Consider the following 18,097-nt stretch of genomic DNA (forward strand, 5'->3'; position numbering starts at 1 on the left):
TCACTGTGGGGATTGTGCAGTGGGCAAGTGACTTTTTCCCCCTGTTACTTGGTTGGCATTGTCAAACTGTTTGGTCTTTCAGGGTGTTTGATTTAATCAACTTCTTTTAGTTTACAATTCTTACAGAAGAGATTGAATATTTACTGTTGTTTATGCTTGAATGTGGGAGCCTTGTTGGAGACTCATAGGTCTATAGGACCTATGGCTTGTTTTTTTTGTTTTTAATTTTAAAAAAATTTTTTTTATTGGCTGCATTGGGTCTTTGTTGCAGCATGTGGGCTTTCTCTAGTTGTGGCAAGCGGGGGCTACTTTTTGTTGTGGTGTGCAGGCTTCTCATTGTGGTGGCTTCTCTTGTTGTGGAGCACAGACTCTAAGCGAGCAGGCTTCAGTAGTTGTAGCACAAGGACTCAATAGTTGTGGCTCGTGGGCTCTAGAGCGCAGGCTCAGTAGTTGTGGCACATGGGCTTAAGTTGCTCCATGGCATGTGGGATCTTCCTGGATCAGGGGTCGAACCTGTGTCCCCTGCATTGGCAGGTGGATTCCTAACCACTGTGCTACCAGGGAAGCCGGACCTATGGCTTGTTAAGAGTAAAACCAGTTAATTTCAGAAAATCTAGTGTTAGGGGAATTGCAAGGTTCACTTGTGCACTTTGTTCCCCTCCCCCACCTTGGGAATTCCTTGATCTTTATTTTTTGGCTTCGCTACACTGCTTGCAGGATCTTAGTTCCCCAGTTAGGGATTGAACCTGGGACCATGACAGTGAAAGCCACAAGTCCTAACCATTGGACCACCAGGGAATTCCTGATGATATTTTTTTTAGTGAGAACAAACGTAATCCATTGAAAATATTAAGTGGCAAACCTGTAAAGGTGTTGGCCTGTATGTAGTCTTAAGGCTTTCCTGACTCTGCCAATATCAGTTAATGGTTCGCAGATTCTGATTTATAGTATGTTTTTATGATATGAATGTTTGACATGGAGAAGACTCTCAAGTCTCTGCGTTGTGAGGTGGTGTACTGTATAGCTTGCTTAACTACTTCATTCTCTTCCCCCACATATGCTTTTTCCTCTCATTTATTTCTTTTCTCCCACTTATTTCTTACAAGTAGATGTTATGGATAATCCTTTAACCTAAAGATAAATGGAAACCTTTTTCCTGTGATGTTGGGGAAGAAAGCTCTTAAGAGTTGAGGGAGAAAGTTGCTGGACTGTCCATTTTATATTAGACTTAAGTTCAAAATTTGCTATTAACTGAGACCTTGGGTAATTTCTTCACCTGTAGCCTGTTTTCTCATTTGCAGTAAAAATTCCTTAGAGTCGCTGTAAGGATTGCCAGGATAATATAAATGTAAAACATTCAGTAATTGTTAGTTCTTTTCACCTTCCCTTTCTCCTTGGTAATAAACTTCTGAGGCCTCAAATAGGGAATTGAGAGCTCATTATAGCAGATGTGTAATTCTGTGATGACTGCCGTGCACTTAGAGAAGCACCCGGTGTCCCAGAAACACTGGTCTAGGTGGGACCTCCTAGTAAATACTGTTGTAGTAGGGAAACCAGCTCATCCACTCCTTAGAACCCAGTTATGCATTTGATCCAGTTAATTTCATCTAGTAGTTCACAAAATAGTTTTGGGCTGAGGCATTACCATTAAGTAATGTAATTGGAAGCTAGAAACTAACTCTTGAAACAACTTAATACCTCACATTTGTATAACATACGTTATCTCAGCTGGTCCTCACAGCAACTCTGAGTTAGACAGGGCTGGTGGTATCGGCATCTTACTGCCATTGTTAGCTACTGGCAGAGCCAGGACTGGGACCTGTCTTCTGAGTCCAATTCTATCCTACAGAGTTCTGCTTCTACCCTCTTTCAGGCAGAAAATCTCCCCCCATGCTTTTAGGCCTAGGAATCTGATCTTTTTCTTAACTTTTCTGCCTTCTCCAAATTAGAGCCAGGTGGTCAGCTTTTAAAGCCATGAAGATGGGAGAAGCTAATGTTTTTTCCAAATATTGCTTACTGACCTACAGCCCTAGGTAGAGTCCCTACTATCCTTTCTAACTTCCTATATTCTATTAGTTAAAGTTGTGGGGGCAAAAAGTGGCAATTTTATGGAAGGCTGACAATTTCTCTGTGCAGCAGGGAGTGTTGTCATTGTATGCCTGATAGTAGTGGTAGTTTGGTCTTTTATTAGCAAAGAAGATTATAGGGCAGAGACTGCCAGAGTGGTAACTACAGTTCAGACAGACCCTGTTGAAACCCAGAACTGGAAGAATCTCTCCAGCTCAGAGTCTTCTTGGTGTGGAAGGTTCACAGGTCATTGTACATAGCGGATAAGGGCAAGTGCTTAAAATGAAGTAATAAGAGATGAAAAGGGAGCAACATTAAAAAAAAAATAAGGCTACTTATTAAAGACCTTTGAGTGGCCTGTTGGAATGTAGGGTGGAAATTGAGAAAGTGACAATGGGCTTTGGACCTAAAAGAAGAACAGGAGTTGATTAATGACTGCGGGAGCCCAGAGTCTGGGTAGGACGACTTTGGAAAAGGGCTACCACTTTCTTAGATTTAGGGCCTGGATCCACTGGAAGGAGTCTTAGTGATGGAGAATTAATTAAGGAGTTTATTGGGCACCTATTTATCAGTTCATCTGAGTACTCTTGCTTGCTGGATGCTGCATATACTCTAAAGCAAACAGGCCCAAGTGTTTGTGCTTGGTAGGGCTCTCGGGAGCGTGGGAAAGGGAACTGAAGCAAAAGGCTTAGCCTAGGCTAGTCCCCGCATGTCTTCCCCACCACGAGTATTGCATTGGTTTCTCAATGTCTTTGTGGGCATGCTGGGACTGGGCTTTGAGGTTTCTGCCTTAGGGGTGGGAAGGAGGGGGAAGGACATTCCAACAGCAATTTTTTTTCCTTCCCAATTTGGTTGCTGGGAACAGGGGGTAAGTGGATTTATATCCATATTATAACCTGCTCTGATTCTCTATAGAAGTACAAGTGTAGAGGAACTCTGACATGACAGTAGAATCTAGGTTTTAATGAAAACTACAACCAAGGTCCAGGTATTTGAAAACAGAGCAAAGTCCAAAGGGCATTTGTCACATTAAGCAATTCCAAGTCATATTTTAAATTACTCCCTTCCATTCCCAGATTGTTTTTTCCCCAATACCTGCCCTTGCTCCTCTTTTTTTTTTTTTTTTAAATGTATTAGGTATATTTTATTTTCCTCTCACTCCTATTTTTCCTCAAATATTTCTACAGCTCTCTTCTTCCTGCTTCCTCCTTGCTGTGGTGGCTGGGATGCTTCTCCCATGATATTTTGAATCTAGACTGGGCTGTTCTCTGTTAAACCAATCAATCACGACCTTCTCTTAACAGGTGTGTATGTAAATATGTTTGTTAAGAATAAAAAAAAATTTAAGTGCCTTTTTTTTTGGAGGGGTTGACGAAAGGGTGGGTAATAGGGGAGAGGGTTTATTCTGAAACCTGCCTTTCTACATGGTGTATCTTGGACTGCCCAGAAAGTCTCCCATAGCCAACTTATAAGAGAGAAACCCTACTAAGTCCAACAGTATGACTCCAGTGCCCTTCCACTTACTAGCCAACTTGCAGTTTATGTAATAGGGTAATCTGTTTAGAGCTTTCTGCAGGATAACAGAGATGTAGGAAGTTCCAGCTATTGCTTGAAGGGTAGAATATGAACAACTTCAAGGGATAACTTTATAATTTAATATAATGCTCCTTTTCCTACTCCACAGAGAGGTGTGAAGGTCACTGAAGATGTTGCCTTTTTACACATAGACTTTTTTATTCTATTGTTTTCTTGTCTCTGTTAGCCAAGGCACACATTCTGCCCTCAATATTGTAGTACGGTTTTGAAAAGTAGAAAAGCCCCTTTATAAATGTATGCAATTTGAGGTCCTTAGTTTTATCTCTTGCCTTTGATGGTAGGAATTTTTTTACTGCTTCCATTTCTTATTGGCATTTTAATTTAGCATATTCATTTAGTATAGTTTTGCCACCACCACAGCAATTTCAGTGTTTAGATTTGGGAGAGGTTAAGTAAGATCTGTACTGCCCTCTTATCTCTAGAGGTGGCTTGCCACTGCAGGGCAGTAAGTGCTTGTCTACACTGTGGAGCTACAACTTTCATTGAGTTGATGCCAGCAAAATTTTCCAGGGAAAAATAATCTAATTTTAATTTCATGTCGTGACTACAGCCCTTAGCCACGTCCTCTCTTGGATCTAGTTGTGCTTTTCCTTTCAATAGTTATTTCTGGTGGGGTGTTAAAGAGGGTAGTGGGCAAGGATCCTGCTTGAGCAGACACTGGTGGTGGGCCCAGGCTTGGTGGTGGCTCTCTTTCTGCGCTGCAGTAAAACCACAAGAGGGCATCTTTGGCTCTGGGATTAATAATTCATCTGTCTTCTCTGACCTGTGACCTTTTCTCTCCTCTCTCTTACCTTTTCCCGGTAGTGTGAAGTGAGGGGGACCTTCTCCCTCCTTCCTCCCCCATCCCCCGTGATCCACCTTCCTTTTTACCCTGTCCTGCGGCGGCTCTGCCCCTTACCTTCATGGACGACTCAGAGGTGGAGTCGACCGCCAGCATCTTGGCCTCTGTGAAGGAGCAAGAGGCCCAGTTTGAGAAGCTGACCCGGGCGCTGGAGGAGGAACGGCGCCACGTCTCGGCGCAACTGGAACGCGTCCGGGTCTCACCACAAGATGCCAACCCGCTCATGGCCAACGGCACCCTCACCCGCCGGCATCAGGTAACCCCTCTCTCCATCAGACCTGCAGGTAGGACTTTGGCATGGTCACAGAGAGACTGTGATCCTTCTTGGGAAACTACTCTCGTGGTGATGGGCTGTCCAGTGCCCATGCCTCATGATAACCTTTACAGGGGTGATAAATACTGATTAAGTGATAGGGAATGTGGCTGCTGTGCTGCGTTGGGTGGACTTATCTCTAGAAGCATCCATCTGACTTCCTGTTTGCTGGAGTGGGGTTTCTGGGTCGGGATACAGTTCTAGTAATGGCAGATCATATAATTTGAAGCTGTACTCAAGTTACTTCTGTTTTTTTCTGGTTCCTTCCACCCCCACTCCCACCCCCAGTGTCAAAAATTCAGGAAATTAAATGCGGCTTAGTGGTTGGGGAAGTTGGGCATCTTATATTCTCAGTCTCCCTGAGAGAACAGTTTGCTCAGAAGGTGTGGCAGTGTCCATAAATTGTGTCTTCCTGCGCCATACTCTTTTTGTTGGCTGTGCACATCATTTCTTGGAGGAAGGGGTCTTTGTTAATGCTTCTGGTTAGAGTCGGAGAGGGAGCATCATGCTGCTGTTTAACCCAAATAACCGCAGGAGCCAGTGGTCTCTGGGTTGGCTGACTCCTATGTGACTTGGGAGAGTTGGTGTTAGAAATGAGAAGTATCTTGTGTTTCCTATGGTTTCTGTAGTCTGACTTCGCTGTGATGTAATCTGTCTGAGGTTTTGTGTGTGTGTGTGTGTGTGTGTGTGTGTGTATGTGTAGTAGGCATTGCCTGATAGACTTCATTTTAAGAGACCTCTGATGGGAACTAAGAATAGTGCTCATGCTCCAGTAGTCCTTTCATTGATTACTTATTTTTTGAGATGAAGAAGGTCTCTCATGCCAAGGAGCATTTTTTTTTTTTTTAAGCAAATTTATTTTATTTTATTTTTGGCTGCGTTGGGTCTTTGTTGCTGCGTGCAGGCTTTCTCTAGTTTTGCGGAGCAAGGGGCTGCTTTTTGTTGCGGTTCACAGGCTTCTCATTGTGGTGGCTTCTCTTCTAGAGCACGGGCTCTAGGCTTGCAGGCTTCAGTAGTTGTGGCACGTGGGCTCAGTAGTTGTGGCGCATGGGCTTAGTTGTTCTGTGGCATGTGGGATCTTCCTGGACCAGGGCTCGAATCCGTGTCCCCTGCATTGGCAGGCAGATTCTTAACGACTGCACCACCAGGGAAGCCCATGCTAAGGAGCATTTTGAATGAGAGGATATAATTCCAATTGGGGATGATCAGGAATTTGGAAGCAGTTCGTTTGCACTGTTCCTAGGATTTTTATAGGAACAAGAATAGAGAGTTAGGGTTGAGGGGTGAGTATTGAAAAGGGAAGCAGAACTGCTCAGCCTTGGAGGTGGTGGGGAATTCCAAGATTTACTGCATGGATTCTCTCTCTCTCTCTCCTTTTATTTTTAACTTCTGCTCAGCAGTGAAACCACACCCTTCCTTCTTCCTGAGAGTAATGTTTAACTTCCTTTCCCTACAGCATTACACTCCCTGTGTAATGGGAGTGGGGTGGGGGAAGAGTCTCCCAAGGTGGCTGAATCTCACTGTATTCTTTTTGAAGGGGAGTAGTCAAATGTATTTTTACATAGTATAATGTCATTAGATTATTTCCTGCTGTTTAAGACAGAGCAAATTAAGAATGACATTTTTGAATGTGTTCTGTGGCTCTAATAATTGGTGATGAAGCTATTGAGACATCTGTTTGCTTGAGGGGAGTTTAGATACTTGTTTTTTTCTTCCTGTTTGGAAAGGGAAACTCATATCTCTTGCTTCTTACTTTAAAAAGCTGCCTGGTATGGGAGTTTCCAGTGGTTGTAGCATGAAGACGCAGGAAACAATAAAGAAGGCTTTTGGAAACCCCCCAACCTAACCTTTCCAACTTTCCTTATGTTCTTATGGCTTTCCAAAAAGATTTCATGGCGAACTTATCTGAGACTCTGCTATTTATTCAGAAAACAGTTTTTGAGTACCTCTTATGTGCCAGGCACTGTCCAAGGCACTAGGGAGACATTGAACAAACTGACCCAGACACGCAATAAACCTCTGCCCTCACAGAGCTTACGTTCTTATATTCCAGAGACCCAGTCTGCCAGAGGTCCAGGCCCGGTTCCAATTTTGAGGTGCTAAGTCTAAGGAGTGATGTGGTTCTTTTATCTGTACTGACAGAAGAACTCCAGGCCACACATGTCTTCTTGAAAGGCCTTTTCCTGTTTGGAAAAAAGATCATTAGTGTTTGATAGAGCAAGAGAAGGCCACAAAGTGAATTGTCTTCTTGTGGGCTATGTTTCAGAACGGCCGGTTTGTGGGCGATGCGGACCTTGAGCGACAGAAATTTTCAGATCTAAAACTCAACGGACCCCAGGTAATTCTTTTGGCTCAAGGTCTGAGTTGCTTATTCATATCTCTCTTACTTCCCCAGCTTAAGAGCAAATTAGTGTCTTCTAAAGTGCCTGGCAGATTGTAAGCTCCTGTTAATTAGTTTCTTTCATTTAGGAAAATTAAAAAATGAAGCTTCAAAGTATATGTAGTGTTATTTTCGAATTAATTGTAATGACCATTGATCCAGTATTTGATCCCCCAATTACTGCATCCCCTTTCTAGAATGGGCATGGTTCTGCTTTGCAGAAAACCCTACCTAAAATCTGGCTGGTCTTGAGCCTTAGGCATGTCTGAAGAATAGCATAGAGCTCTTCAGAAGATGGCTCTTATTGGGGTTTTCTGGTTCATCTTAAAAGTTCTTATTGGGTGAACTTTTTTTTTTGAAGGATCACTCAGACGTAGATGTAGCTGCAGTTAACACAGTTCATATACACTTAGATAACTAGAACTGGGAAGTTATATCTGTTGTCCCTGTCACTTGGGTGTTAATGTAGCTATAGTTAACTCAGTTCCTGTTTGTTAAATGACTAGAACTGGGAAATTATATCTTCTGCTCTTTTGTACAAGTTCAAAAGTGGGAACAGGCAGCCCTCTAAAAATCCTGAGGCCCATAGAAGATGCATTGTCTTCAGGGAGACAATGCCCCTCATTGGGGTGGATTGTTGTTAGTATATATGGCTTAATAGTAGCTCTTTCCATTTTCTTTTTTCCATATAGGATCACAGTCACCTTCTGTATAGCACCATCCCCAGGATGCAGGAGCCAGGGCAGATTGTGGAGACCTACACGGAGGAGGACCCTGAGGGAGCCATGTCTGTTGTCTCTGTGGAGACCTCGGATGATGGAACCACTCGGCGCACAGAGACCACAGTAAGCTAAGACTTGTATAAGGTCTGGGATGATGGAGGAGATCTTCCTGTGGTCTTTATTAAGGGGAGGGGCTAAGCACTTAATTAGGATGGATGAGGGGCCACTGATCTGTGGTGAAGGCATAAAGAAAGTGATCTCTGGCTAGATAGAGAAGATAGATGAGATATGGGAAAATCTAATGGAATGAGGAAGAGAGTCTGCAGTAGCTTCCCTTAAAGGCATAGTTACTGCCAAGAACAATTTTCCTGCCTGGAGACTTCCTATAAGATGGAGAGAAGGGTAGATGGTAGGTTGCACGGCATTTCTAGGCAAAGCTAGCTGGGGGTAGAGGTTTGTTTCTTTTCTTAGAGTGGTCTTAGAATTTAAGCTTAATTTGTTCACTTCATTAATTTTTCTTTTTCCTTACTTGAAGGTCAAGAAAGTAGTGAAGACTGTGACAACACGGACAGTCCAGCCAGTCCCTATGGGGCCAGATGGGCTGCCTGTGGATGCCTCATCAGTTTCCAACAACTATATCCAGACTCTGGGTCGTGATTTCCGCAAGAATGGCAATGGGGGACCTGGTCCCTATGTGGGGCAAGCAGGCACTGCTACCCTTCCCAGGAACTTCCACTATCCTCCTGATGGATATAGCCGCCACTATGAAGATGGTTATCCAAGTAGCAGTGACAACTATGGCAGTCTGTCCCGGGTGACCCGCATTGAGGAGCGGTATAGGCCCAGTATGGAGGGTTACCGGGCACCTAGTAGACAGGATGTCTATGGGCCCCAGCCCCAGGTTCGGGTAGGTGGGAGCAGCGTGGATCTGCATCGTTTTCATCCAGAGCCTTATGGGCTCGAGGATGACCAGCGTAGCATAGGCTATGATGACGTGGATTACGGCATGATGTCTGATTATGGCACCGGCCGTCGGACTGGGACACCCTCTGACCCTCGGCGACGCCTCAGGTAGGCAAGAAAAGGCGAAGAGAAAGGTCTTTCAAAGCAAGCAAAAAGGGGTAGCTCTTCCTTCTCCTTCTAAGTGCTTTTTGGGATCAGAGGTAGTTGTGGCCCCCTCCCCTGCTGCCTGTTTTTGTGGACGACCACCCTTTTCTTCCCTTTTCTGATTTTACTAAGTAATAACTTGCTTTCTTGTCTCCTTTTCATTATAAAAATCATATATTCTAATTATAGGAGACAATTTGCCATGGTAATTGGTTAGTCTCCTGAAGGGGGCTTTTATTTCTATGCCCAGAGTTTCTGTATTTTCTGCCTAAGAGTTGATCCCCTTTGGGAGCCTGGTGTCTGAAGCTATGGAATATTTGTTCCTGTGAATTTCCTTCAGCTTCAGGTTTGGTTGAGGGTTTTAGGCTTTCAGGGCCAGAATAGACAGTTAAGGGTATATGTAAGAACGCTCCCTGTGGTGGTTTTAATCTCAAGTTAAAAACAAACCTTGATCTCATGAAAATCCTGACACTTTGTGCTTAGGTTCTTATATTTGATTGTAAAGTGTGATGGGGGGGCTTCCTTAGAGGGAGGAACATTATTGACACTCTGAAAGGTCACTAATTCTAACTTTACTGCTTATCCTTGGGGATTCTTTGGTGATGTGAAAATGGTAGTGGTTGACGTTTGGACTGGTAGATGGTTTGCCTTGAGAAAATACTTTAGAATGGGAGTTGGCAAACCTTTTCTGTAAAGGACCAAGTGAACTAACTTAGGCTTTGCAAACAATATATCATTTTTGTTGTATGTTGTTCTTTTTACAACCTTTTAAAAATATAAAACCCTTCTTAGTTTTGGGGCTGTACAAAAAACAGGTTTGGCTCATGGGCTGCCAACCCTGCTTTAGAATAAATCAGAGATGGTGTTTTCCAGGCAAAGAGAAATGATAAGAATTAAGGGAGAAGATTTACGGATGTCTTAATGGTAAGGATATCCTAACAGCTGTTGGTGAATTTCTGTATGAGGTCATGACTTTCTAAAGCAAATGCCTTGGTGCTTATTTTACTCATATTAGGTAGCTTTGGTTAACAGCAGACAGGGCTGGGCCCAGGGGTAGAGGCCCCATTATCTAAGCCTGAGTCACTCACCTTTCAGGTATCTTTTGGACAGCACATCCAACTCCCATGTGACTCATCTTTTATTCCTGGGGTGGGGGTGAGGGGGCACACCAGGCCTCAGTTGGTGCAGCTTGGAGCAGTGGTAGATAACAGCTATCACCAAAGGAGTCTGCCTAGGGTGTTGGCTTCTTCTCTTTGTTGACAAGTCTGATTTTTCTGATTTCCTCATTAGTAGAGTGATTGGATCTAGATGGGTGCTGGTGGCCAGGTCATTCTCTGTTGTCCCTTGCTGTGGCAATTGACATAAAGAAAGAGGGTTTGGGCTTGGTTCTTGGGTTTGTTCCAGGGTGGTACTGGACTTGGAAACCTGCTTGACTAGCAAGAACATTTGCTGCTTCCTGTTCTGGGCTTAGGAGAGTAATACAAGGTCAAATGAAAACAGTAAAGCAGAATGATTAGTAGAAAAAGCCTGAACCAGAAGACCTTGGTTCTAGTTGTGCCTTTGCTGCTAGCTGTGTAGCCTTAAGCAAATCATTTAATCTTTCTGGGCACAGCTTTGTTATTTGTAAGACAAAGGAAAGAATGTCATGATCCACTTGTAAAAATATCTTGAGTGACCAAAATCTTCTTCGTTATGATAATTGTTTTGTAATTGGTCATATTAAAATAATAATAAAAGTAGAAACATCATCACTGCAAAACTAGAAAAGCACACCATCCATTAACAAAGAAATACTGTTAACATTTTGATACTTTTCTTTTGACTTCTTTTTCTTAAACATGTAAACACACTCTGACTTTATTTTCCCTACTGAAATGGAATCTTACTATACTGTTTAGTAGCCTACTTAAAAAACTTAGCTATATAACCTGTTTATTTTGTTTCACTGATATTAAAAAATAGTGATTTTTACTAACTGCTTTGTCCATTTGAATCACTTTTGAATGGTTGATGTTGACAGCTATGAGGCAGGCCGTCTGCTCAGGCTAATCTTGAGGGTTTGGTGACAGTGGGAGTGGTTTTTTGGAACAAACAACGGGCTTATTTGGAGAGTTCCACACAATGGATTCTCCTCTCCTGTGGGAGCCACAGAGTGAGATGAGCTCACAGATAATGGGTCTCTTCCTTCCTGGTGGTTATGAATAAATAATAGTGTGACAGACTCACCCTCTAGTGGTTGTTGGTAGTAGTGAAATAGGAAGCAATATCTCCGGGTAGATGTTTGTCTTTACTTTCAGTTGCTCTGTCTCTATTCCTTTTCTTAGTGACTGGGTATCCCAAATGTGATGGTGGTCAGTAGTGTCTATCTTGACAGAATCGTAAATATTGTCTTTAGAAATTGGAGACTAGAAATTATGTCTAGTCTCCAGTTTCTCCAGAACATATTTGTTGAGTAGCAGAGATGACCTTGGGATGAATTGTGTAAACTAATGTTCAAGCTTATACCGCATCAGTACCAAAGTGAAGTCCTCATATGAGGTATTAAGACTTCCTATACTGCTTTTACTCTATCATCTCTTTTTTTATAATTTCCAAAATAGGGAGGTAAGGAGAGGCTTAAAAGTGAAATGTGCTTAAGGGTGTTGATCCCACCAGCTGTTTCCTGTGTGTAAATGCCTTATTTTCCCTTTAGCTAAGGCCTTATGAGAGCTGTTCTCAGACATCGTTCAGTAATTTCTGTGGTGCCAAGTCGGTCGGTTTCATTAACTCTGCTGTCTGAAGGTTTATTTCAGTCTCTATCTGGAGAAGTTAATAGATGTCAGGTATCATTCAAACGCTAAGCAGTAAGGATTTGGTTCTTTTTTTTTAAAATTAATTAATTAATTTATTGGCTGCGTTGGGTCTTCTTGCTACACACGGGCTTTCTCTAGTTGCTGAGAGCAGGGGCTACTCTTCATTGTGGTGCTCAGGCTTCTCATTGTAGTGGCTTCTCTTGTGGAGCATGGGCCCTAGAGCACAGGCTCAATAGTTGTGGCGCATGGGCTTAGTTTCTCCGTGGCATGTGGAATCTTTCCAGGGCAGGGCTCGAACCCGTGTCCCCTGCATTGGCAGGCGGATTCTTTACCACTGCGCCACTTAGGAAGTCCTAGTTCTTTTTTGTAATTAACTGTTTGAATGCTTGTTGCTCCTCCAAGCCAGTAAACTTCACAGAAAAAAAAATTGGTAGTTTTAATCTAATTGCAGATTCCTTTAAAATTATTATCTTATCTCATTAAGAAAAATTGATCAGTATATTCTTTATGCAAAGGAGAGATAAGATCTAGTGTACTAGAGCTAAGGTTACTCCTTCCTTGAAGATGAGGGGGTAATGGTAGCCCTCCAAGAAACCAGACTTGACAATTTAATGAATTCCTTTTTCCCTCTTGGTTATTCCAACATTGCAGGAGCTATGAGGACATGATTGGTGAGGAGGTGCCATCAGACCAGTACTATTGGGCTCCTTTGGCCCAGCATGAACGGGGAAGTTTAGCAAGCTTGGATAGCCTGCGCAAGGGAGGGCCTCCACCCCCCAATTGGAGGCAGCCAGAGCTTCCAGAGGTGATAGCCATGCTAGGATTCCGTTTGGATGCTGTCAAGTCCAATGCAGCTGCATACCTGCAACACTTGTGCTACCGCAATGACAAGGTGAAGACTGACGTTCGGAAGCTCAAGGGTATCCCTGTACTGGTGGGATTGTTAGACCACCCCAAAAAGGAAGTGCACCTTGGAGCCTGTGGAGCTCTCAAGAATATCTCTTTTGGGCGTGACCAGGATAACAAGATTGCTATAAAAAACTGTGATGGTGTTCCTGCTCTGGTGCGATTACTCCGAAAGGCTCGTGATATGGACCTCACTGAAGTTATTACTGGTGAGTTCTAGGCCCAAGGGAAACCGCTAGGTTAGGGTGGCTGTTATCCCTTAGATATATTGAGAGTTAGAAGGATTTCTAGTCCTTTGACGTTTGATTAAAGGTTGTGAACTGGTGGCCTTTGGGTCAAATCCATCTCACAGATTTGGATCATGCAAGGTTTTCCAAATTTTAAAGCATTGTTTGCTAATATTTTAAATGTAGGCGATTTCATTTAAAATTCCAGATTCTTGCCTGTGTTAAACATGCAGGAACTGGTAACAATGGCTCTCTTTTGCTACCTGGCAGTAGTTGATCTGAGCTGATGGGGGCATGTGCTCTCCAGTTTGCAATAATTTCCAACACGTTATCTCTGAACAGCTGCCACCATCTAGGAAGTTGTCTTACAGAAGTCGAAGCTGAGTGTCAATTGCCATTTAACCCATATTCTTGTAATTTCTCTTAAATATCTGTTTGTCCTGACTCACCTGCCTGGCACGTATAGACATTTGTGCTTGTGGTCCTTGCTTTAGAAGAGTGGTTTTTCAGATTGTGGGTTATGCTCCATTAGTGTGTATTGAACACAACTTTGTGGATCACAGTCAGTGTTCCAAGAGAAAGAAAGAAAAATAGCATAGATCATTAGTTCTCAATTGGGGGTGATCTTGCCCCCCAGAGGACATTTGCTGTGTCTGGAGGTATTTCTGGTTGTCATAACTTGGGGAGGTTGGGAGGGAGTGCTATTAGCATCAAATGAGTAAACGCCAGTGATACACTAAACATTGAATGATGGATGGACAGGACAGCTCTCCACAACAGAGAATTATCTGGCCCAAAATGCCAGTGGTGCTGAGATTGAGACATGGGTGTAGATAGCCCAGAGAGTATTGCTGATAATAAGTATTGTTTTATGAACCCTTACTTCATGATATGTATGTTTGTATTGAGCCACGGTGTACAATGTATTTCTTATTGTGGGTCACAGACTAAAGCTTGCATGTCATTACAAGGTATTTGGTCATTGGGGAGGACAGAAATGCTGGCATAGGGGATTCTCGGTCATTCTTCAAACATACTGTCTTGGGTGCTGGAGAGCTAGCTGATGAGTTGTCTCTGCCAGGAACCCTGTGGAATCTCTCATCCCATGACTCAATCAAAATGGAGATCGTGGACCATGCGCTGCATGCCTTGACAGATGAAGTGATCATCCCGCGCTCTGGTTGGGAGCGGGAACCTAATGAAGATTGTAAGCCACGCCACATTGAGTGGGAGTCTGTGCTTACCAACACAGCTGGCTGCCTTAGGTAACATAAGGGTTTTGAGAGTATGAAGACTGAATTTTTGAAGACTAACTTAACTTGCTTAAAAAAAAAAAAAAAGAAAATTTAAATTTCTTAGCCTGTCATTCAGCCTCCATTCCTATTTGTATTGCATGCTATGACTCCAACCTGTTTTCCTACTTTTGTCACTTTCTCTTGCATGCTATGTATGCCTTATGTGGTTTACTTGCCGTTCCCCACACATCTTCCTCACCTCTGTGCCTCTTTGACTTGGTTCTTCTAATTTGGTAAGCATTTGTTCACTACCTACTGTGTGTAAGGCAGTGGTCTCGTCCTAGGCATGTGTGTGTCTGTGTCCCTGCTTTCACTTACTTGTATTTCAAGTCAGGCTGCAATAAATGCAACAAATGGAGTACAGAGTACTAGAAGGATAGAGTGAGGAAGAGCTCTTCCTCTGTCTGCAGTGCTTTTTCTTTGCTTCTTTGTCTTTTGAGGCTAAACTCAAGTGCTTTTATTTCATGAAAATTTTCCTGATTTCTTTTTCTTATACCCTATAAATGTGCAATATATTCTCTATGTGCTCTGCCCCCATTCTTCATTAGTACTTCCATACAAGAAGGATCACGTCTGTCTTAAATTATTGTTGTTGGTATACTTTATTTACATATCTCCCTCCCTGGCCTGGTTGTAAATGTCCTAAAAGCAGAAACTATTTTATTCAACTTTCTCTCAACTTCAGTGCCTTCCTTATAACAAGTATTCATTATTCGTTACAGTGAAAAGAAAAGGCATTAAGGAGGCTTGTAGATATTAAGGATATTGAGAGGATTTCTGGATTTTAGTCATCTTGAAGTCTCTCCTTTTCCCCTCAGGAACGTCAGCTCAGAGAGGAGTGAAGCTCGCCGGAAACTTCGGGAATGTGATGGTTTGGTGGATGCTCTCATTTTCATTGTCCAGGCAGAGATTGGACAGAAAGATTCAGACAGCAAGGTAGGTTAATGGGTGAGAATTCCATTCATAGCAACCTTGAGGTACCCGTGGTACAGACCTATCATCTTAGGCTTTCAAATAACATTAAATACCTATACCAGCTCCTACTTCTTAAAAAGGATGGTCACCTTAGAAGAAAACTGTTTTCTTTAGAATTTCCTTCACCTACATATTTTAAAGCTGTTTAGCCATACTTCCATTTTTTTCTAATTAGGAAAAAGAGTGACCCTGAGTTTTGTGTTACACACCAAATGGTAGCAGAAACCTTCTCTTAGCCTGAAGCTTCAAGAATTTTGAGAAGCTTGGGGCACTTGAGGGGTATTGTGAGAGATGATGAATTGGTCTTGGCTTTTGAGGATCAATATTTTAATTCCTGAATCATGGAAACCTGTACTTGCTAGAAAATCACTATAGTCATTCTCTTCTCTCATGGAACCTTTTATTTTGTGATCCCAAGCTTGTGGAGAACTGTGTTTGCCTCCTTCGGAATTTGTCATATCAAGTTCACAGGGAAATCCCACAAGCAGAACGTTACCAAGAGGCACCTCCCACTGTTGCCAACAGTACTGGGCCACATGCTGCCAGTTGCTTTGGGGCCAAGAAGGGCAAAGGTGAGACTTGGTTCCTTCTTCCTTGCTCTTTAATGTAGGATGGGGAGAGGAAGGAATACTTTTAGCTTTAGGTCCAAAATAACTTGCTGAGCAGTACAGGAATCTGCCTATTCAAGGATGTCTTTTTGCTCTGCTGCTGCTGCTTTCCCTGTGTCATGTGCTTCATGGTAGTGACGGTGGTGGCGGCAGTGGTGATGATGGTGGTGGTGGCGGTGGTGGTGGTATTGGTATTGGTAGTTGGGCAGTGAAGGCTGAGAACTCAATTAATCTGGGGCCTTCTCCCCCATTCCTCCTTTGTTTCCTGTGTTTTGCTTTTCCTCTCTGCTCTCCTGCTTATTTTCCCATGATCCTTTTGACATCTCTCTCCTGCAATTTTCTTCCTTCATTTCTCCCCTCTGCTTTCCACCTTGGGTGATGCACTGGAAGATGAGTGGTTCTCCAGAGGTGAGTGGAATCTTTTAAGGCGCTTACCTACTTCTAATTTGCATGGTTTGGTTTTAGCTTCCTTGGTGTTTCTTTGCCTAACCCTTCCCTGTGGATGCATGTAGGAAAATTCAGTTGAGGAAGGCCACTGAAACAAGTTTAGCTCTTCTGAGCTAATGGCTCATGGCATGCTATTTCTGGGCAGCAGCCCCAGTTATCAGAACTCAGGACAGTAGCAACAATAGTGGTTGTCCTTATCTTACCCATCTGTTGCCTGTTTTCTGTTCTTGTTTCTGGGACAAGCTGGGGATCCTGGTGTTTGTTGTTGTTGTTGTTGTTTGTTTTGTCTTGTTTTATGCCCTTCTTGATGCATCTCTGATCAAAAGATTTTGACTGAAGAATAAAAAAATTTACTGGGTGGACACTTCCCTTTCTTAAACTTTTTACCCCTTCTCCCTCTTTTTTTTTAATTTCCAAAGGGAAAAAACCCACAGAGGATCTAACAAATGATACAGTGGATTTCCCTAAAAGAACTAGTCCTGCTCGAGGTAAGTTATCTTTTTCTTCTCAGGCTCTATGGGTCTCACAAACATAGTCCACAAATAAGTATCTGGCAGCCTAACAGTAGGCTACACAGTATGTTCACTGTTCTGTCTTCTCTGACTTAAGGATTTGAAGTGATGACAACGGGAGTATTTGGAAACTGTAATATGGTAACAGTAACTTTCAAAGGACTTCTTGTTGTGGCAACTGTTCAGATTACTTGACAATAAGAACCTTATGGTAGTCTAGACCAGGAACTTAAGTAGCCTAAGTAGCCACTAGCTCTTGGGACTCAAACTTTACCTTCATGTTATAAGAAGTCTCTTTATCACAGTTTGGGTCTTTATATTCATCAGTATGGTAAGTCTAAAATTCATAGCTCTCCATGGATATAAAAATTTAGATGTTGTTAAATCTATGAGAGGCCCTTTTACTTAATCATAGTTAAGGTGGGCAGAATGAGTCAGTTAAGTTAGAACTAATTCATTTGAGATGGGAACTATTTAACTCTGAATACTGTCGATGAGTTGAATCCCTTGAGTGCCAAGCAAGGCCAGAGTAAACTGTGGGAGAGAAGCAGCTAGGAGGCAGGAGAAGGAGGAGTTGCATATGAGTTGATACCTGTTCTGCTCTTGCCGTGGATGAATTATTCTTAAGAAGGCATGTAGTCGGATCTCTGGGTTTGCTGTTGGGTGGGTGGGAAATTTAGAGTCTACTGGTAGAGGACCATAAACCCATCAGTCCAGCATACTAACGCTGGACTTCACCCAGGCAGAGCCTGACAGGTACTGATGAGCATCCTCTGCTTTCTTTCCCTCTCTTGTGCAGGCTATGAACTTTTATTTCAGCCAGAGGTGGTTCGGATATACATCTCACTCCTCAAGGAGAGCAAGAATCCTGCCATCCTAGAAGCTTCAGCCGGGGCCATCCAGAACTTGTGTGCTGGGCGCTGGACGGTGAGTACCTTTTACAAAATGGGTTTGGAGATTGGAAGACATAGCTAACTAGTTTGCTGCCATTTATAATCTGTTCTCTTTCTTTCCATGTGCTACTTGTAGTATGGTCGATACATCCGCTCAGCTCTGCGTCAAGAGAAGGCTCTTTCTGCCATTGCTGACCTCCTGACCAGCGACCAGGAGCGGGTTGTGAAAGCTGCATCTGGAGCACTGAGAAATCTGGCTGTGGATGCTCGCAACAAAGAATTAATTGGTAAGGAGTTGAATATTAACCATTACCTCAGCATCTAGTACAGCACCTTTCATCCAGCAGGTGCTAAGTAACTGTTGAAACGGCTGAGGAAGAATCCTAGTTTTCCATAGTTTGTGATTCTGGGGGTTG

General features: G+C 42.9%; 1 protein-coding gene across 7 annotated transcripts in view; it reads left to right on the forward strand.

Moving 5' to 3' along the window:
- Positions 1–18,097, forward strand: part of CTNND1 (catenin delta 1) — a 45,577-nt gene that overhangs the window by 18,431 nt on the left and 9,049 nt on the right. For 4 of the 7 annotated variants that reach the window (XM_057728751.1, XM_057728753.1, XM_057728752.1 and 1 more), the window contains exons 2-13: positions 3,255–3,371; positions 4,468–4,760; positions 7,084–7,155; positions 7,890–8,042; positions 8,455–8,990; positions 12,470–12,933; positions 14,033–14,216; positions 15,065–15,182; positions 15,640–15,793; positions 16,696–16,764; positions 17,588–17,715; positions 17,818–17,968. In XM_057728751.1, the coding sequence (XP_057584734.1) occupies positions 4,566–4,760; positions 7,084–7,155; positions 7,890–8,042; positions 8,455–8,990; positions 12,470–12,933; positions 14,033–14,216; positions 15,065–15,182; positions 15,640–15,793; positions 16,696–16,764; positions 17,588–17,715; positions 17,818–17,968 (2,224 nt within the window). In that variant the 5' untranslated portion in view covers positions 3,255–3,371; positions 4,468–4,565. The remainder of the gene's footprint in view (positions 1–3,254; positions 3,372–4,467; positions 4,761–7,083; positions 7,156–7,889; positions 8,043–8,454; positions 8,991–12,469; positions 12,934–14,032; positions 14,217–15,064; positions 15,183–15,639; positions 15,794–16,695; positions 16,765–17,587; positions 17,716–17,817; positions 17,969–18,097) is intronic. The other 3 variants (XM_057728755.1, XM_057728756.1, XM_057728757.1) reach the window with 3 other exon arrangements.

The sequence above is a fragment of the Hippopotamus amphibius genome, chromosome 3 (genome assembly GCF_030028045.1).
Source record: "Hippopotamus amphibius kiboko isolate mHipAmp2 chromosome 3, mHipAmp2.hap2, whole genome shotgun sequence".
In the NCBI taxonomy this organism is placed as follows: Eukaryota; Metazoa; Chordata; class Mammalia; order Artiodactyla; family Hippopotamidae; genus Hippopotamus; species Hippopotamus amphibius.